We start from the raw sequence: 22219 nt of genomic DNA on the forward strand, positions 1-22219 counted from the left end.
TACATTTAGAAACAAGGAGAATTGTCATAAAGTCTTCTTAAAAAAAAGTGTTGCTTTAGGTTTTATGTCAAATTACTGTCATTCCCAGGGTTGTCTGTATTACCAATAATTGATAGTTAATATTTTCCTTATGAATCGATCTGTCAGTTAACCCATTTAGACAGCAAACTGTAAAAAAAAAAAAAATATCGTAAAAATACCCATCATCAGCAGGGCTGTCCTCACAGGACAAGGAGCAGGAGTAACAGAGTGGCATGATGTAAACTTTACAAACCAAGTCTTATCTTAAACTGACTGAAAACGGAGGGGAGCACAGTGCTGGACAGTGTGAGGCAGGGCAGGGCAGGGCAGCGCAACTCGTTTCTGTTGGCTGCTACAATACTCCCAGCTCCGGTGTCCAGCTGACAGCGTTGTCAGAAGCCCAGCAGGAGAAACACTCTGGGTGCAGTACGATTTCCAAACTGAGCTATAACCAAGACGCCGACTTTTACTTTCTCTGCCTGTGTGGAAACCTGATATTTTGACATCCCACATGACGAACAAAGACATTAAAACATGAGTTTCTAGGTATAACATGAGAGTCATGTAGAGGGGTTGAGCTGAACTAACACGACATGTGCAGGGGACTGTATCTGTTAGTCGAGTCAGTTGAGTCGAACCTGAAAATCCTGACTTGGGGGCAGCTCTAATCACAATCTCCTAAAACTAAAGGGGACATTTAAAACATTGTTTTATCCGGCCAATAGTCCAAAATCCAATGATGTTCAGCAGAGAAAAGTCTCACAATTGAAGTTGAAGTGAGAACCAGTCATTTTTGCTTGGTAAGTAACTTAAATGATTAATTGATTAACAAAATAGCTTCAGATTCACTTTTCTTTTATTGCATAATTATTTTTGAGCTGACCGACAGTGATCAGAACCCTCAAATTTGGCCAAGAAAGAAAATATGTTCTTGGAGGTATAGATTTAAGAAACATGCTCATTAATCACTGGAATGTCCTCTCAGAGCTAGGTGGCGCAGCTCAGTCCATACATGCTCTCATTTTGTCGAAATCTCACCTGGTGTCCCAAGGTCACATACTACTCCAAATTAAAGTGCCCGATGCCAATCAAACATGGCATGCTCGGGGTGTCATGTGGCGTAGTAGTCTAAGCAGGCGCCCCATGTGTAGAGGTTACAGTCCTCGCTGCAGTCGGCCCCAGTTCGAGTCCCGCATCGGACGGCCCTTTACTGCATGTCATTCCCCCTCTCTCTGCCTCCCCCATTTCCTGTCTCTCTATTGTGTGCTATTGAATAAAGGCATAAAAGCCCAAAAAAATATACTTGCATGCTCAAGTTATAATATCGCACAGTGGCATGGTCCACAAAAGAGGGCACAAATGTCACTGACCTTCAATTAGCTATAGCGCATTAAAGCACCTGTAAAGCATCAGTAGGCGTTAAATGGCCTAGTATATATAAATGAGCATTTACAGAGTAGTTGCTTCAGGATTGTAAACAGTGCAATCATCAAGCCCTCCATCAAGCCAATCTAACCTGATTATGTCGCTTTAGAGGCAGAATCAAAGTTGGCTGGTGACCTCTTGCTCTCAAATCAGAGTTTGTATGCAGGCTGTGACGAGCAAGCACGGCTAATGTCAAGGTGAGCCCGAGCCTTGAGCCATCTGCCGCGCAGCTCATCGCGCCTTATGCTACAGCCCCTTCCTCTGATCTCGCAAAATGCCTGTCAGGCTAACTGTGATTTGGGAGTCAGCTGAGGACATGTTGCATGTCAATCTCCTCCCTGATAAGAGCGTCAGAAGTTAGCATGCCCATCCCTGACATCACTTTATCATTGTTGTGCACTCGCTACAAGCCGAATCTGGACCTCATCTCATTACATTGCTGTGACAGACGACCCTCCTGGCGTGGATTATTTTTTATTTCACATATTGGTAGCAGATGATTGAATGACAGCTGCCTTGTAGCTAGATGAATGTGTTTATACTGTAACATGACTCGCTGTACTGACTTCCTTTTCCCCAGAAACCCAGCTCAGTGCGTATCGACCAACTGGACAGGGAGCAGTTCAACCCCGATGTCATCACCTTCCCCATCATCGTTCATTTCGGGATCCGTCCGGCTCAGCTCAGCTACGCCGGAGATCCTCAGTAAGATCGCACACACACACACACACACACACACAAACACACACACACACACACACACACACACATAAATGTCGACCAGCCATCCGAGTATAGAGCTCTCCCTATATAGCTTCCACCTGCTGTGTACCGTCTCCCTCGTTCCCTCTACTCCTTATTCACCACTGCTCTCGCAGGACATTGATGGCACAATCCTCCGTGTCACACCTAGAGGAGGACGAGAATGGCGTATGTCGAAGAGGTGGGGAGATAGACGGATAGATGGAAAGGGGAATAGAAGGATGAGAAAACGAATGGTATGACATTTTCACATGCGTCGTCACGGGTCCCAGGTTTCCGCTGGGTGCCTCCGCCATGGGAGCTCCTGCGGTTTATGTCTCGTGAATAGTAATGCCACACACACACGCCACAGGGCTGCAGTAGGGAATACTGTACTCTGTTGCTGCATAATTAACAAAAGCAGTGTATTAGATCATCTGAGCTGCGGTCTCTGAGGTGTTCAGAGAGATGCGACAACACCACGCCAAGCACCAATCAAAAGTCAGCACACAACTTGGTTTCTGTGCTTTTATTCTAAATTTAAACCTGTGGATTTCTTTTTAAGTCAAATATTTGGTCTCAATCACAACAGTCGGGAGGAGGTGCCGTAGGAAGATGGTGATGATGAAGACGCAAGCAAGAGGGTGATCAGTAGGAGATCCATTTAGGCTGAACTACTTTGCTTCCTCCCTCTGACTAATGTCCCCTCTCCCCTGCTGCTACATTTTAGCTGTCTGTCCGCTGAGCTCTTTCATCCCTGCGCACCCTGCTGCCATGTCAAACTTCTCAAAGTGGCAGACAACGACAAATTTATGGATGGACTGGGACATCATTAGCTGATGCAGACACGAGTAGTAAGAGACCAGTGGAAAGGATTTCCTACCACTGCTAATGATGCGTGTAGCGAGGGCAGGAGTCGGTGTTGATTGCAGCAGCAATGCCACAGAGAGGGAGCCTTGGACACAGCAGCAGCATATATTAACTCAGGAGACTGAAGAAGCTGTGTTGTCTTCTTCAGCGAAAGAGGGATGAAACATGAGAGAAACATAATGGAGGGAGGGGGAAGGATATGAAAGGCATGCAGAGATGTGAAAACAAAATACCAGAGAATTTAAGACGGAGCAGGTTGAGACAAGAGGATAAAATCCCCTTTCAGACATGCATGTGAATGTGCTGTCAGTTTTACATGTCGGGCTCATTCAATAAGCCACAGTCTCTTTTCTGTGAAAGTCATGATTGCAGTCTCACTGGGTCGGATCAAGTAACATTCCTGCAACACCACCAACCTGGCTCAAGTTTGAATTTACACCTCAATAAAACAGACTGTATGGATTCAGAGCGCCAAAGTCTCTCTCTTCTTTCACAAGCCTGAAGTTGAGCATGTAATTTACACTCTCAGTTCTTAGTTGGCCATTTTTTTTTTCCTGACATTGCCACTCTACCACCGCACAGTGAAGTAGTTCATTTCCTGAACGCTGTGTTTCCATACGTAATTTTTCTTATCTAAGACTTGCTAGCTTGTTAAAGTTATATTGTAAAGTATTTGAACCTTTCTGACCACTATTACAAAACAACACAGTTTCATGATGAAAGCTAAATGAAACCGACTGGCTGTTGCAAGGTTGTCTCTCCTGACTGAGTCTGTCTGTGAAAAAGCTGAACCATTCTCAGCTTCCACGCTTCCCACTGCTGGCCATCTTTGAGTTGATGTGGGCAGTAGCAGCAGGCTTTTAGAGGTGCAGTTTTCAATGAGTGGTGTTAATGTCTAGGCTGCAGCAGCACAAAGGTAAATAATTGCAGAAAGTTATTAAATTCGAGGCCAGTTCTGTCTTTAATAACATTAATGAATTAATCACAGCCTCACATCTTGTCAGTTTTAACTATGCTCTGGCACTCTCAGATTATTATTATTATTTTTATATATTTATCTATTTTTGGGCTTGTTAATGCCTTTTATTTGATAGTACAGTAGAGAGACAGGAAATGGGGAGGCAGAGAGAGGGGGAATGACATGCAGCAAAGGCCGTCCGATGCGGGACTCGAACTGGGGTAGTATATCTAATACATGATATTAATGAGAAGATTTATTTTGGGATCACTACAGGGTTGATTAGCAAAAAAGCATGGGTTAGTATCCCTTGTCTTGTCATGATGATAGTGGATAAAAATACTCATTCAACTGCAAAATCATTTTTAAAATCCGTCACTTGTTACCTTGATTTTCCAACTGACCTTGTGAGCTCCGTCCCTCACGTCTTCAATGGTCCTTTTACATTAGAACAGAGCTATTAGGTAGGTAACAGGTACCTATTCTGCTTACTTGAGCAGATAGATGAAGGCAGCGATGTTACAGATGCTGTATCTGAAAAGGGTTAGAGACTGGAAAACAGAAGAAGTGGGGGTGAAGAGAGAGGAAGAGGCAGCATATGCTAATGAAAGCATGTGCAGGGAGTGGCGAGAGCCGCGGCAGTGCTACCCCGAGAGCACACAGCGGATCTGTGGAAAGGTCATTGGAGCGGATTGGGGACGAGGGGGCCTCCCAGGCTGCATAGACTTTCTCACTCTCCCTCTCTCTCTCTGTCTCGCTTTCTCTTTCTTCCTCTCTCTGTCTCTCGTCTGCTCAGGCTGCTTCAGTGCGGAGGTGGTGGTGAGCTGATAATCGGGGCGGTAAAGCCGTCTCATTCCCTCGTCTCAGTCTCTAATGAAGTCCCCACTATTAAAGCTCTATAATTCTTCTATTCCACAGTACACCCCCACCTCCCTCCTCTTCTTCCCCTCCTCGTCTCTCTCTCCTTCCCTCTCTTTATGCCTCTCTCCCTTTCTCTCTGTCAATGCACCATCCTATCCCCCAAACCCCACCACCTTACCTCTCCATCCCACCAATCATAATTGAATAACTCTGGGTAAATGAGGAGAAAGTCTCCTGAATGGGAGCAGAACGGTCACACCCGGCCCTCAGTGCATCAATCAGGAGGTCTGATTGAAAAGAGAGAAGGGGGGAGGAGAGGGGGAGAGAGGGGGGAGGTGGTTAGTACGGTGGCTACATGTCACCTTGCCGATAACTCCCTGCCTCTTTTCAGATGCAAATGAGAGCAAAGACAATGGGGTTTTATAGAAAATGAGAATGAGGAGGTTGTGAGACTACTCTTGAGCCATATGTCAAGGCTGCTCAAATGTTTCATGACTTACATCTTTTTATCAGACAAGAAAATGGTAAAAACTGCAAATCGCCAGTCGGTGTGTGCGTGGACCTCTGCTCACAGTTCAAACGGCAGACATCTGAAACACAGAGAATCTTCTGTGTCCACTGCCCTCACACACAAGCAGCTAATGCAATAACGGCCGCAGGCAACTGTTAAATTATGTTTAATATCAGCCAAGCCGCAGATGAAATATTGATGTGTTGTTGCGAAGCCGGAGAGTGAGGGCGAGATAGACTCCTGTCAGCCTGACATCACCTCCTTTACTTTTGGCAGGTACCAGAAGCTGTGGAAGAGCTATGTGAAACTACGCCACCTGCTGGCCAACAGCCCCAAGGTCAAGCAGATTGACAAGCAGAAGCTGACACAGAGAGAGGTGGGTTGAAAGAAAACAAACACACTTTGATCATTTTTTTTTGTTTCTACTGACAGACTCATACTTTAACATTGCCATGTGGCTTGCATTTGTTTTTGTGTGAATGTAGCGCAGTGCGCTTTCAATTTAAACCTTTTCCTGCAGATAGGAAAGGTTATGTTGAAACACTGGAGCACTAGCACACTCTGCAGAAATAAGACATTCACAGCCATTAATTTCAAAAACAAAACTATTACTATTACTATTATTCCTGCTGTGCGCACTGATTCAAATGCTGCTTATCTGGAATCCTCTGCTCGTAGTCAGAGTTATTGCCTCAAACTAACAAGGATGCTGCTTCACTAAACAAATATGAGACAGCCAAAAGTTAACTTGTACATTTATGGAAGAACCACAGTCATACTTTCACGCATTTAATGTTTTTTTCAACAACAGAGGAATATTTAAGTATAGAATCCAGGTCTGTTGATTTGCACATTAGTACCATGTAAGCCAGATGTGTTATAATGTTATAAGTGTAGACCTGCTGCCTTTCACTTAATGTGTTATTTGATGTTGAAGAAATTGCTTCAACCATGTAGTAAATGGTTTTACCATTAACTGCAGCCTTACTTTGAATATCAGTCAGAATCTCCATTGTCTACATGAGCAGTCTTGTCTTTATTCACTAACCCCTTCACTGAAGAGTTTACAACTGTTGCAATTATTGTTGTTATAATTGCGTCATTTTCTTTCCTTCAGCACCATTTCTACATTTGTGGTCCAGATTTGGCTCAGAAATATTTCACTAGCTGTTTCCTTCTGTATTTACTCCAGACATACAGTAAATGCTCTTATTTTGGTGTTGAAGAATGAACAGCATCTTTTATTAAAGTGAATAAAGGATTGGTTCATATTTTTCAAGTCTGTCTTAAAACAATAGTCAGGTTCACATATGTTTACTGAAACAGATTTTATCTCCTGCTCATACTGGCCATTAGATAATAAAATACAAAGGTAATATGAGGCTTCAGCAGTCTGAGTTCGACATATCAAGGGATCATCTTGGCACCTGACTACTGTTTTAAAACAATATACGAACCTGTCCTTTAATGCATAATTTAGATGAATGTACAGCTCAGCATAAGATGGCAGTAAGTCTTCTCCTGAGTTGAGTGTGAAGGTCAAATCACCTCTAGGGACCGAGAAAGGAAAAGGTTTAGTGAAGTAATGACCATGTAGCCACGGGGAATCACAGGGTACAGGTGCTGTGTGTGGCCTGAAGTAGCCGAGCACAAGCGCTTTGTCCCACCGTATCTCCACTGCAGGGACTGCTGTAACTTCTCCACAGTAGATACAGCTTTTCCTCTCTCCGAGGCTTGGAGTGTGCTGCAGATCCAGTCTCTTCCCTCGGTCTGTTTGATACACTCTGAACCAATAATGAGCAAGAACTCGGAGCTCAATTAGCTTGTTTCCCAGGTAGCTCGGCAAAGATCTCTCCGGCTAACAGGCCCTGACAATCCCACTGTCAACCTGCACTGGAGCAATTACTGAACCCAAACACATGCACACTCACACACTGGGTCCATCAGGCTCCACCACAAACATTAGCCATGTCAGTGTCTCTTCACTGCAGTGGCAGTGTGGCATTGGTACTTATCTAATGCCCGAGGGAACACTGAAGCTTCCTGTGTAAATGGTCTTTCACTGAAAGACTAAACACCTGTTCCTCTGATAGGCATTTGCTACCCATAAGAGTCATCCTGTCAGAGGTGTTCACAGCAACCTTTCGCTCCTCCAGCTGGCTCTTTGATACCTCCAGGAAGACCAGAGGTGTCTACCTTGGCAAGAACTGGCCTTCACACCAGGGTGCACGCCTCTGTGCCCATTTCCAGATCTCATGCTAAGAGTATGGAAGGTTGTGTGTGTGTGTGTGTGTGTGTGTGGGTGGAGATTGTGTGGCATTGAGGGACATGCAGGCTGCCTGTGTGTGTTGCCCAGATGGATTTTGAGTCTCTCAGCCAAAGACTTTACTGGGCCTCAAACATACAAATAGACTGATATTGTAATCTGAAAACACTCGACTCCATCAGATTCTTTTTCTGAAGGTTTTTTTTTTTTTTTGTGATTTTACATCGTAAATCATCATTGAGTGTTCAATGGTTTATTTAAAAGATTGGACATATAACCTATAATGAGAAGGTGAAAATGTAACTACTGAAAATGAGATGCATAAGTATGTTACTTTATTATCTCTTATCTCTAATTTGAATAAGTATTCAGCCCTTAGTCAGTGCTTTGGCAGTGAATTCAGCTCCGAGTCTTCTTTATCAGCTCAGCATATGTGGATTTGGGGATTTGCTCTGATTCCTCCTTGCAGATTTGGCCAGGGCTCGGTCGAGCTGTATGAGGAGTATCTTTGAAAAGCTATCTTCATCTCATTCCACAGATTTTCCTTTGGTTTCCAGTCTGGGCTTCAGCTGGGCCACACAAGAACTTAAGACTGTTTTTCTCTGTCTATCCCAGTGTCGATTGAGATGTATTCATAAGGATCATTGTCCCGCTGCAGCGTTACCTTGGCCCAATCTTGAGATTTTGGCACTTAAACGTGGCTCTTCATAAGAACTTTTATTTATTTGGTCCTTAAGTTTTACAAAAAAAACTATGAAAGATACAGAGAGAAAGATCAGGATAACACTTGTAGGTTCGGCAAAAGGAGGACATTTTTGAAAATCAACATAGTTGGCATAATCAAACAAATGATGAAACACGTTTTTTGCAATTATTGTATGTTGGACAGAATAAGAGCGTATTGACAATTTGCTCTTCAAGAGTCTCGATTGTTGTGGTGTACAAGAAAGGAAATAGGAGGTTTTATTCCGATGAAGAAAGCACTCATTTCATAGAAAGTTGCCTATAAAATTATGATATACAGGCAGACATATATACAGAGTGACAAGGAAAAACCAACATAAAGTGTCTTGGTCCAGTCTGGTCACATCCAGCATTGACTCTCTGTCACCTGAGGATCAGTTGCTTTTTTTCCTTACATACCACACTAATGCACAAGCATCACGGTCATCACATGTGCGCCATTGACTACAATTACAAAAAGCTTATTTTACTGCCATTTTCTTTTTTTTCTCATAGAGCTAAATGGATACGTCATTTCAGTCACTGTTGCTATTGAAACACCAGCCATTTGTGCCCCGGTTATGAACCCTCTATCAAAGTCACTTAGATCTTTTCCTCTTCTTCAACGGCATCTGTGTGGAAGCATCTGCATTCATTATGTTTCACTACTCATTTATTCAGGTTTTTCATTCACTTTGTCACCAGTCTGTATCTTGCACTTTTTTTTTACATTACATTGCATTCATTTGGAAGGTGTGTGTTCAACCTCTATACCAAAAAAATGTAAATGCGTCCCTCTTAAACGAACAACTTTTTGGCCTAAGAGGGAAGGTCAGGGGGGTCAACAAAAACATCATTTATCCACTGGAAACCATGAATATGTACAGCACATTTTTCTGTAAATGTCCTGTAAATCCTTATCCTGGACGACCTACAAGTGCAGTAGCTTTAATCTTCGAGCTTTGCACTGTTCAAACGATGTGAGAAATGTGATGAGAATAAACTAAAATCCCTAAATGAACTTGCAAAAGCACGAGTAAGCAAAGGGAGCACACATGCAACAGATGTACATTTGCAGTCTGCAGGCATTGAATTTCAGACAGTGTCTTTGGTGTTTGACCCCAACCTGATCCAAAACGCAAACACTCCTCTCAGAAGAGGATGTGATGGTATAAGTCAACTGTGCCGTGACTTGTGTCTTTGACCAGCAGAAAGTTGATTTCTCTACCTCCCCCATTCTGTTTAATTATTTAGTTTTTGTATTTCTGTCCATTCCCTGACCCTGTAGGAATCCCAGCATAATAAAGTATTTACATATCATTCGCAGTTCTCTGTGATTACTGCTTTCCATATACAGTGGCTGGCTGTGCATGGAAAGATTTGTTGTGTGTGGTTGCGCATGCATGTGTTGCGCGTGGGCGAGCGTGTTCACTTTGATGCACAGTTCAAAGTAGGATGGCATTATTTATTCATGCCTTTGTTGTTCTTATTTTCTCTGCGAGTCAAAAATTCCTGGCGTTCCATTTTAGGCAGATCATGGCTAACTCAGACTGAGTCGATTGCGTCTCAGTTGAATGAAACACATGCGTGCACGTAGACATTTAGGAGGAGCAGTCTGTCAATACGTCTTCCGTCTTGGTTGTTATTTGTAGGACCCTCTTGTCTCAAACTCATCCGCCTCTACTGAATTTCCAGTTATTTGCCATAGGGCTGACATGATGCTGTGTGTGTGCTTCTGTAATGATTTCTGCTGCTGCCGCTGATGATGATGATGATGTAGCCTCCTCTATGCTGTTGTGAGGTGGTCTTAATGGGCAGGCAGGTGCCATGGCTCTAGGTGGCTGGGACTGAAGCCTCAGCATCAACCTTCCTACACCCAACACCACCACTGCCCACAGCCATGCTGACCTATTGCAGCGCCTCAATTAGCCAGGACCAGCAGAGCTGTCACTTCCCCTGCTGCTACTGTCCACCACTATACTGTATGTGTGTCATGCCATGGAGGTTTCAGTTTATTGCATGTGCCAACCTATCTTTAGGGGGAGTGGGAGTGAAAGAAGGGAGGGGTGAGGGTGGGGTGGGGCTTTGAGGATGGGAGCTGTCCCCGTAGGCTTTGCTTCAGTGGATCAATAATTGACTGGCTGGTTGTTTGGCAGGAAGCTCTTCAGAAGATCCGTCAGAAGAACACTATGCGCCGTGAGGTGACAGTGGAGCTCAGCAGTCAGGGCTTCTGGAAGACTGGCATCCGCTCCGACGTCTGTCAGGTAACACCATTCCACTGTATGCACGCACAAACACCGGCACACGCATACCTGCTGCAATACACACTCATGGATCTAATACGTGAATGCACGCATGCATTCAAACGCTCATAGATGTGTAGATTTTGACAGAGAGTTACATGGACTCGCTCACACTAATGAACTCGCCAGGTAAAGTCATGACAGTAAAATTATTACCCAAATTGTCTGTCAGGTCCGTCACAATTTACAGACTGATTTCACACATACAGTTTTCCTGTGCAATGAGGGTTTATTTGTGACATTCTGGGTGAGCGCACTTTTAATTTTTAATTGAATACAATAACATCTCTGAAAGTGATGGCCAGAACTAGAAACATTTATAACATTTAGCAATTATCCTTTAAATGGACAGATACATGCACACGGAAGTAAATCCACTCAGACAGACACAGTCCAGTGCTCGCTGCACAGCCACAGTCAGAAACTTGGCTTCTGATCTTTCCACATGTTGCGTCACTTCTCCATTCAAGTGTCAAAATCTGTGTAAGGAAAGTGGACTCCCACAGAGCCTCAGCAGCCATACCCTTCATTAAGTAATGTCTGAGACCTGACAGTTTATTTATATACAACTTCACCAGCACCGCTCACTATGGTAAGAGCACATGTACCATTATCTCCTTCAAGCAGTTGTTAGGGGCAAAATAAAGCAGGATGCAGTTCTAAATCCACATGGTGTGTGCTGTATGTTATCTTGATCTTTGGGAAGCGGCACAACATATGCAGCTTACCATTCCATGCGTTCATGCAAGTTTAGTATGAGCAGCCCTAATGAGAGTTGAGCCATAACCCTGAATGTGTTAGCGCCCTGCTGTGCCCACTGAAAAATACAGAGCTGCATTTGTTCATGGATTTGTGAATGTAATGAAATGCACTAGTGTTCTTTATTTTATAATTCTTTCATTTATTGTCTCTTCCAGTATTTTCTGCCTGTTACTCTGAAAATAATTGGCATCAGCGTTGCACATCTTTTCCCTCTGAACACATCCCCTACCCTTGTGTGTAGTAAAGATAGCCCACAGCTGATACTCGTGCTCAAAGTTGGAGAGGAATGACAGAAAGTTGTAGCCTCGCAAACCAGACCTCTCTTGACCAGCCGACCAGTGAGGTCTAGCAAAGAAGGATCCAATCCATAATTGCTGCCCAATTATATTTGCTTCAAGCTGTACTGCTACGACTAATTGGTTCATGAATAATTTTACCTCGGATTGCAGTGGTACAGTCTGCACAACATGTGACACAGACGAGAGATAACGGGAAAACTGACCTATAGTTTCTTGATTCTAAAAGCAGGAGCGCTATTTGGAACAAAATCAGCCCACTCGTTACTGACATGGCTCGGCTACACCAAGGTTATTTCACTTGAATGGCTCAGTCAAGGACCGGGCTACACATTTGAGCCACTGATGGGATTTATTTATTCATCAATGTTTTCTTTTTTAATTTTATACATGCATGTTTATCTTTTGATTCACTGCTGCCCCCCCCCCCCCGCTTTGTCTACCTGCCTTTGTGTGTCCTTATCAACCCGTCCAAATCTTTTCAAGGGAAAGGCAACTTGTTTTCTCTTATATCACTGAGAAAATAAGTGTGGGTGGGTCTTTATTCACGCCAACAGTGTGTGGTGCATTTATTTATTTGTCATCTCTTACCATATACATTAATCCACCTACTTAAACATCACATAACTGAGCCTGCGCATGGAGGAATGTCGCTATCCAAATTTGGATTAATGGCAGGTAGGTAGGAAATAGATTAAACCTCTTGAATTGCTTTAATACTTGGCATTGCTGAATATGCATTGCCTCATAAAATCTCTTAAAATAAGTTGCAGTAGAGCACTGTGAGCTTTCAGCCTTACAATGACATCTCCATTGCACAAGATATCGCCTACATCAGAATAAATGAGCCTTTAAACAAAAAGATGTTTTATCATTTAGTACATAAGAAAGAAATGGATGAGATTAATCCTGGAACACAAGTTGGGATAACCATTTTACTGCATTCCAATTAATAAAATAATGATATTGTTAGTTCAAGTGCAATTTAAAGTTCATGCTTGTAATATTTCAGCCAGGGGAAAAGAAAATTCAAGCCACTGGTCCAGTTGGATGGTGTCCAAACTGCCCAAACGTCATCTGTGACAGTAAATTAGAAATTTCCCACCTTTTAATTACTGGAGTATCAACTCTAACAAGCCCCCACCTTTCCTTTCCACACACATATATACTCAGTCACTCAGGCAGTCATCAGAACAGGTCAGGAGCTGTAGACACGACCAGGGCCTGGCTTTGTTAATTGGCTGCTTAACAAGGCCTAGGGAGTGTGTCACCACAGCCCCTGTGATGGCCCCAGGGCTATGTGGCAGCGCTGCTTGTAGCCGCCGGGCCTCAGGCTCACCCTCCCCAGTAGCACTAATTAAAACATGCATGGCTCCCTCCTCTCTCATGTGGTGGCACGGGGTTAATGTGTGTACACCAGCCTTTGCTACAGTTTCTCAGCCACTCTGACTGGCTGACTTGATAAGTCACTGGTAATGATTCTGTAGATTGGCTCTCTGACTGTCAGATTCATTTGCTGACCACTGGCTGTTTTTCTCTTTTGCTTTAATTCTCACTTTCCGTGTCACACTCCCTCGCGAACATGCGCAAACACACTTCACTCGCAGCTCATCCACCAGCTCCTCCTCTCCCTGCCCTTTTTCACTTTTCTTTCACTTTGTTACACTCAAACTTTTTCTTTTAATATAATATATGAGGGTCACAGGGGGCTGTGAGTGTTTGTCAGAATGTAAGTGTGTCAACATGTCGAAATGGGCTTTGATTTGACTGTCCTGTCCAAATGTGGATTTCCCTCCTCTCTGTTATTCCCTCTCACAGTGCAGCGATTGGGTTTTTGATTATTTCATCTCTCTGTTGCAGAGCACCACTTAATAAATAATGACTAGCTGATTGATTTCTCCCTCCCTGTTCCCTCTATCAACCCGCTCCCTTTCTTTCTCACAATCTCTTCATCACACTTTCTCTCAAAACACACGCGCTCCACTCCTCCTAAATATAAGGCATGATCCTGATTCTCTGTCTCTTCCTGTTTGTGTCCCTTTCCAATTTCTTTCCCTCGTTTTCTCCCTCTTGCCCATTTTGCCAATTCTCTCTGTCCTCCACAGCATGCCATGATGCTGCCTGTTCTCACACATCATATCCGGTACCACCAGTGTCTGATGCACCTGGATAAGCTCATTGGCTACGTCTTCAAGGAGCGCTGCCTCCTTCAGGTAAGGCACAGTCATGACAATGTCTTACTTACAAAGTGATGAGACTCTATGCCCCAGCCCAAGCTGCATTATTTAAAGGCTGGCATAGTTGATAACTAACAGGTAGGCAAATCCCTGTGGTTGTTTTAGGCTGGGCCAGATAAAAAAAAAAAGGTAAACATTTTGTGCTGAGATCCAGGGAGGCAGCGTTTTCCTCATTATTGTGCCCATTCCACCTCTGCAGGGATAGTTCAAGCGGAAACAGGGCCTCAGAAGTCAGCTAAGGTAACCCACACACCGGCCTGAGTCATATCTCTGCAACGAGCAGCCCAGGTCTGCTGTGAGTCGCAGTGACAGTAGTCAGGACAACAACAGCCTCCTCTGTAATGCCAGCTCTCCCTTGTCAGGTCTGCAGGCTCAAACTCTATGCTCTCAGAGCAAGCCCCACAGCTGCCTCCAGCAATATTGAAGAGCTGTCATAACCTGATACATTAGAAATCAATGTGTTGTAGCCTATACATAGTTAAAAAGGGAAAGGATGCATTAAGATTCGCTCAAGGCTGTGTGTGTGTGTGTGTGTGTGTGTGTGTGTGTGTGTGTGTGTGTGTCGTGTGCATGACTGCCCAGTGCTCTGGGTGTGTTTGTGTGGAGATTTGCACATATCGATCAACGATTGGCCTTTTTGTCGTTTGTATAATGACCACCTGTCATTAAGAATGCTAAAAAGGAAACACTGACCCGCCGCCAGCAGCCGACAAGCTGTGGCCCTTTCACTGAGGAGACACCCATTTGAGGTTGACATCTCGGTCCCTTGGGGAGAAGTTAATGGATTTATTCCTCCCTCTTTCTCATTCAATTCCTTCATTCATTCCAAAAAATACAAACAAAACAAAAACAATCAGTTTGATCATGACAGCTCACATATAAGCCTCTGCAGTGTGTGTTGCCCGTCTGGTCTGTCTGCATCACAATTATAGCCACAGAAGTGTTAATACCATGACACAGCCCTCTATGCGTGTTTATGTGTGTGGATGAAGCCAGAGCTGTCAGCAGTTCACCACTACCGGGACTGAAATGGCCAAAGCAGGGACCCATCATTGCTGGGCTTATAGCACCTTCCTCATCTACTGCACACACACATCAGTGGCTAATGTCCCACAGTACACACACTTTCTGCCCAGATAGGTTTGGACAGAACGGCTGCAGGAGTGCAATGGTGCTTGTTCAAACAGCCTTCTCCGAGTCAGAACTCATTTCAGATCTGCCATCACTTCCCATTTGCCTCCACTCTAATGGGATGATCACATTTAATGAGTTGAATGTTTTCCATTGGCAGTCTGTTCATTTCTAACATGAGAGAATCTGGTACCGCTCTTTGATGGCATTACAAGGAGTTGTATTTTGATATAAGCTTTGTGTGCTTTGAATTCATTTAACTGTAATTGTATATAAGGTATGAGTGATTTTAAACTTTTTCAAGCCACAGTGTGGGTTTTAAAGGAATACTACACGGAAAAGTTGTCTTTGAGCGTCTATTTCAGATGAGGAAAGCTTTAACGGTGGTTCAGAAAAGCCACTTTGCCAATAAATCGCTAAATATGCTTCTTCCAGAGGCACTTCAAAGCTGGTGGTGGAGGTAGTCATAATGTAACACAAAAGTAATATATTTAGCTAATGAGAGTGTGCTCTGATGGGAGGTTTTTTATTACCATGACATCCCAATCACCATTGGAAACCTTTGTTACTCCAAGTCAATGTCAATGTCTTCTCCAAAGTAGGAAGCCACAGGTGCTTGGACTCAGGAGGTATTGCGGGTTGACCGCGAATTGCGAATCGGTGGTCCGATAGCATGCTCTCCTACTCACCACACGTTGAAGTTTCCTTTGTGAAGACGCTGAACCCCACTTCTACCTTGCACGGTATCTCGCTGCCGTCTGTCTGGAGTGTGTTTTTGAGTGTGTTCCTCCTTTCGAGGACGAGCTAAGGATGATGAACATTAGCCAAGTGAAGGAATGCTAACGAACACCTGGCTGTTTTCCCTGGGGAATAAGCTGATCGCCTCTATGTAACCGCGTTCTACAGCCAGAAAGGCTCCTGATGGCAAAATATATATGTGTTAAGTTTTAAAAATGTTTTGAACACATACTCAGTCCTAGTGAAAGCTGGTTGTGGTTACACTATTAAGAAGTGTTTTTAGTGAGGAGAAGAACTCGGGTGGTCATTTTTGGTTTGGGACAGTTGAATTGGTATTTCAGAATGGAAATTTTTGTTCTCGCCGTGAAGAGTAATGAGCTGTACGCCCATTAAAGGAAAGAAAATTTATTTCCCTTTTTTCATATTTTCCTTAGAAGAGATGAAAGCAGCAGATCATCTGGGAAAGCAGAGAGTTGGGTGGGTCTGTACAGAATCAATGCTTGTTTCCAGCTCGTTCTCTGTAATGTTTTAATGAAGGCATATCTGCGGATCAAAATTGCAACAGAACATATGTGGTAAATGTATCATCATCTATGCTCTGTGCAGTCAGTAAATACATGAAAACATCGTTTAATTCTCTGTGCAGAAACACACCTGTTTGCAGTACCAAATAGCAGTATGACCCTGGCATGAGGCAACTGAAAAAAACCCAGCCTGAGAGCGGGAGCCTTTGCACTCGTCACCCCCCCACCCCACCCCCCGCCCCTCCCCTCCCCGGCACCAGCGGAGCAACGACCCTTTGAAGCTTGTCTTCTGAGAGCCTCCCTGTTAAACATTTAACATTTAAAACTTAGGGGGTGGGGTGGGTTCGGAGAGACATGTGTTCACGGTCGCCACATGCTCCCGCATCCCCACATCCACCAGACCCTCTTAATCCTACGCGCCCCCTATTGTTTCATCCCCATTCCTCACTTTTGCCCCATGCTGGCAGAATGAGAGGCATCACAGAGCATCTCAATAATTTAGCTGTACAAGTCCTCGGCCTGGGCTCTGATATCGAATGCTTTTGTTTATGCGCCCCCATAAATGCGGCTGTGACTCTGTATACAGAGGACTGGGGGATTTGCTTTGTTATTCATGGCGATGCATGCCTGGCCATGTGATGGTGTCCATCTTTTTCAAGTAGGGCTGGCCCGAATACCATTTCACAGGCTTTGAATATTTTCTTGTATTTCTGAGGGTATATTATTACTCATTACAAAAGGATGATAATAGTGTTGCATATTATAAAACAATGCAAGGCACCTTCATGTTGCGTCCTTATTATTGCATGTCAGATACTGTATATCAAGCATATGGCCATATTAAGCTGGATTAATCCTTGTTGTTGGGGGTTAACGGGAGTCCTGGCGTAGGTTTTCATTTATAGTTCAGCATCAGATTTCACCAGATGGTAGCACCACCGCAAGAGTAAATGGATGTAATGTATGTCATCAGGGTCAATGATGTTTCTACTTTCCACAGTTATCATGTTTATGTTTTTATGACTCACTGTGACAGCTAGCGGTAAACTTCTTACAACTTCACACACAAATATAAATCCCCCTTTAGTCTGTATGTAACAGCATATCTGTTATGATTAAGTACCAAGTGAACCAAACCTACCTTTTTTTTTTTTGGTCACAAGGGGGCAGTACAAATAAGTTGTGAACACAACACCGATGTATCGTCACCTTTTGCGTAGACGTGGGGAACTTGTCAGTAAATGGATGCTAATTTACACATGCAGCAGTTATGGAGCAACAGTAAGAAAAGTAATAATGAAAATCCAAACTTTTGGCAACTGGCTAAGTTGTTGATCTTGTTGGAAGTCACTTGTTTGATAGTGTAGATCAATTAGTTTGAGGGAGAGAATGATTATAGCACGTTTTATCAGAATTGCACTCCATGTAATTTACATTAAAATTCAGAGGATCAAATTAAAATACTTTAAGTGGTCACAGTCTGTTCCTGCTGTTTTTTTTTTAACCCCTGAACCTTGATTCACCTGTGCACACTACACAGCAATGACATTGTTGAGTTGTGTTTGCATAGCAGGCAGTTTGGCCGTTAGTTTCCCTGCACACGGGTACAAGAGCCACACTCTTTCCAGTCAAGCCTGTCGCTCTCCACTGAGCGATGATGTTTATTCCTGTTTAGCCAAAGGCAGTTGAGCAGCAGCTGAGGCAGTGATCACTAAATCCAAATCCCTGCGATACTTTACGCAGTCATTATGTTGACAGGAACAGTTGCAGACGTCAATCCTCTCCACAGATTCAGCTTAAAAAGCCGTTGTTTGATGTTGTCCTTAACTGTGAAGGACCTGCAGTGTTTACAAAATAACTGATGTATTTTGCTTGATACGTTTCCTTTAGAGTACCAAACTCTGTAGTTCAGGCTGTGTAGTAGGCAGTCATTGACTTGTGTCTGACATCGCACAATGGGGGAGTTGAAATTGGAAGCAGATGTGGTTGTTGTTGTTTTTATTTATATTTTTATCAAACTGTCAACACGGCGCTGAGAATTGCTACATTTCTGCTTGTGTCATGTCAAATAACTAGCTCTCAAAAAACCCTGTTTCTCTTAACCACAGAAAAAAAAAAAATACAACTGCTGGTGAATTTGTCGTCTCTGTGTTCAAGGCTACAAAGCTGAAGGCCTCTTGAGCAACTATAAATATTGAAACCTCTGTGTTAACGTTTTACATATATATCTCATTGGAGCTTGAAATTGATTTGAAGTTGGCTGAAAGGAGACAAGCATTTTGAAAAGCAAGCCCAGGGGGAAGAGTAGATGGATTTCTTTCTTTTTTTTTCTTTTTTTTGGCTGAGATTAACATTCTCATAATGTAAGATTGATAAAGGCTTGACATATCCTACTGAGCCCTATCTTTTTCCTTTTTCTTCCCTCAGCGAGTTTGAGTTCAGCCGCGGCAGTCTTTCCAGGCACAGCAGTTTTTGTCCTCTTTTCAAACAAAGCTGAATGTCGACTAATACGTTTGCTTCAGGGTTATTTTACCTTTAATTCCCACTTTTGGCTCTCTTCAAAAGTTTGAAAGTTTAATCATTAATCTTCATACAAACAACTTTTACCGTGACAAAAAGGCAAGAGGGACACTCTGATTTTCTCTCTGTGGCTCACCTAAGTGCACCTCCTTGTCCTCTTTTCCTTTGAGCGATTGCTGATCAAACATTATTAGACAGATTTGCTTTGACCATTATTACTGTTTGTAACTGGTCATTAGCCAAAAGAGGAAATGGACTAGATCAAGCTCTTTGAAGGTTTTTCCACAGGGCCTGGGGTTGGGCCATATTGTTGATGTCTAAATGCTGTCATTTGTCGCTCACTGTGTACACTGTCGGCCCCTTTATGACCAGTAACTAAGTCCCAGGAGCCCGGGACCTAAACTCAGGAACTTTTTTGCATCTGCAGAACTGTGAAGGTGGAGAAATAAGTTGTGATTTTTTTTGGCACTAGATAAGACAACAACACAGCATCGTTGCATGTTGACTCTGAGGTTTGAGTGAATGCTGGAAAGCAGATGTGCAGAGGGGGAATAAGAGACGGAAAATGCCACGATGCCAGGTTTCTTACTGGTGTCACTTTTCAAAAAATCAAATTTGAGGGAATGATAAGTAGTATGTAGTTCAAATGAATGTGAAAGTAACCCGCATATCTTCCAGCAGCTTCCTCATTTTGGTGACGAGCTACGGGTGCTCGAAAGGAAGTTTGTACGACATCAGACAATACCGGAAATTAAAAGCTATATCTACAGTTCTTTTGAATGACCATACTGGAAGGTGAAGTGAAAATCTGGCCGTACAGTATAGTACAGTATTGTTTGAATATGGGAATAGCAGTGCACATTCTCCGACGGCCTCCCCTGGGAGACATTCCTGGTGTTTTACATGAAAAGTGATAAAAAATAATTTTGTCAAGAATTAATAGAAAAGTTGAATCCCTGGCTACTTACTCACCTCCACACGTCAGGCCAATCATGGTGTGAATGCTAAATTGTCTGATTCAGACAATGGTCAGAAAGTGGTGGGATACAGGACTCGCTAATCTGATGGCAAAAAGGTGTGAGGGGGAAGTGGTTTCTGTAGCTAATCGACCATCCAATGAGCAGGAAGCATGCACAGATCACCAGCTTCTTCCACTTTACTAAACAAAGAAAAAGACATTGGCCCAGAAAACTGTCGGGGCATACAGTAAGTCACAGTGCATTTTGTAAATTCCTTCTGGTGCTGCACAATAAGCCTGGAAACTTTGAATTCCAACAGATCATTACGGTTGACATTTTTTCACGTATTAGAATGAGAGTCAGAATCTTGAATAATAAGTGACAGACTTACTATAAAAGTGTTTTGCACTACTGCTTTAGAAAGTAACTGCTCTGATTCATTCAGTCTTAGAAAGACTGCCGTTCCCTTGGTTCCTGAAAATGGTCCTGTAGTTGAAAAGTGTTAAATTACACCTATTTGCTTACCCTATTTTCCTCTACTCCAGCTGGCCATGACTCACCCCAGTCACCACCTCAACTTCGGCATGAATCCTGACCATGCCCGCAACTCGCTTTCTAATTGCGGCATCCGCCAGCCCAAGTATGGGGACAGGAAGGTCCACCACATGTACATGAGGAAGAAGGGTGGGTAATTTTCACCCATGTTTCTCTTTCTCTCCCTGTCTTGTTTCTTTTATCTCTGTCAGATTACCACTCTCTCTATAGTAGTCTCTAACCGTTTCAATCGTGTTTTTTTTTGTTTTTTTTCAGGAATCAACACATTGATTAACATCATGTCTCGTTTGGGGCAGGATGACCCCTCCCCTTCCAGGTAGGCTGCCTGCGGGCACATATCTGTTCATGCTATCACTGACCACAGGAGCAATCAAAGGAACATTCTTGTGATTAATATACCCGGCAGGCCTGCTGACAAGAAAATTAACTTTAACTGTGAAAGGAAGGGATATCTCAGGGGAAATGAAATGAGCTAATTTTAAGGGCAGCGACTACTTATTATTGAATGTGAGCTGCTGTTATTCTCAGAGCGTTGATGAGGTGAGCAGCTGTGTGTGTGACTGTGTATGTATATCTGTATTTTTGTTTGCTTAAAGTCTGCCTTTCCTGCTACTTGTTCAACTGCCCTCACAGTCTCCACCTTTACCCCCCTGTCTCCTCCCCACCCTTAGGATCAATCACAACGAGAGACTGGAGTTCCTGGGTGATGCTGTTGTCGAGTTCCTCACCAGGTGAGTAAGCGCTCACGCATCTTTGATGGACACAACTGCTAATTGAAGCCGACTACAACACTATCAGCCCCCCCCCCATTCCTTTCTCACCCTCTCACTCTATTTCTCCCTCTCTCTCATTGTCTATATCTATCTGTGCCTGTCACAATCACACCCCTCTCATACTTTGGACTCATTCAAGACAGTGATTTACTGGTAATTGGAACTGGGATGTAATTTTTCCCCCCATACCCCCTGTTAACAGCCTGAAATTCTCCATGACAACTTGCAATTAGCTGTCTAGAATTGCTGTCTGGAATGCTGACTGTGTTATTGACTCCCAGGTGAGTGCGGACGTTGCTGCCCGGCACTTACCTAAGCATAGTGCTAATTATATGTAGCTATTATTATTCTCATACAGTGTGTGAGGAAGCTGCCCACCTGCCTACTGTACCCCTACCTCCTCCTCTGAGTGGATATTACTACTAGAAAATGTAAGAAAAGGGCTTTCTCTGCCACAGGGTTTAGTACTCACTCACTCACTCACTCACTCGCTCCCTCCCGTACACACACAGGTTGCAAAAAGGAAGAACAGATCTTTATCTGACTTTCATTTGCCCAACAGCATAACTTCTACTACCGAAATCTAATTTGTAACCCTCGATGCTAACACTTCCACAACAGTGAACATTCACGAGCAGGATTAAACCTTAATAGGAGCTGACACTGGGGTACACAGGACACTGCTTCTGCTCTTTATGCAGCAAGAACAGTGTTACAAAGACGGTGGTTAGCCTCTGTTTCTCTGGATATCTTTGGGCATGTTTTGCCACTTTCCCTCCTTTTTCCCCCCGTTTTCCTCTGCCTTCCTTCTTTGATTGTTAGCGTCTGACGAGACATGCTTGGCCTACACTCTGGCCCTCTGAATTATTTATCAGGCTCTTGTCCAGTTAAATGGGTACAGCAGATCCAGGCAGCTGCCTCGTGCACCTCCAGTGTGCGCTGCCCTTGGAGGCTATCTGTGCTTCTGCTGTCCAGCCAACAGAATATTCTGCACATTTGAATAGCCCCAACATAGGGTGCTAGTGTTGAACAGAGGAGGGTGGTG

At 43.6% G+C, this 22219-nt stretch overlaps 1 protein-coding gene across 1 annotated transcript in view; it reads left to right on the forward strand.

Moving 5' to 3' along the window:
- The window catches only part of drosha (drosha ribonuclease III), an 82026-nt gene that overhangs the window by 14112 nt on the left and 45695 nt on the right, over positions 1-22219 (forward strand). Inside the window, exons 14-20 of the mRNA XM_023395091.2 lie at positions 2027-2151; positions 5664-5763; positions 10533-10640; positions 13843-13950; positions 20392-20530; positions 20657-20717; positions 21073-21132. Coding sequence (XP_023250859.1) covers positions 2027-2151; positions 5664-5763; positions 10533-10640; positions 13843-13950; positions 20392-20530; positions 20657-20717; positions 21073-21132 — 701 coding nt within the window. The remainder of the gene's footprint in view (positions 1-2026; positions 2152-5663; positions 5764-10532; positions 10641-13842; positions 13951-20391; positions 20531-20656; positions 20718-21072; positions 21133-22219) is intronic.

Source organism: Seriola lalandi, unplaced genomic scaffold (genome assembly GCF_002814215.2).
Source record: "Seriola lalandi dorsalis isolate HSWRI2012SDOR001 ecotype SW California unplaced genomic scaffold, Sedor1 jcf7180002054956, whole genome shotgun sequence".
Taxonomy (NCBI): Eukaryota; Metazoa; Chordata; class Actinopteri; order Carangiformes; family Carangidae; genus Seriola; species Seriola lalandi.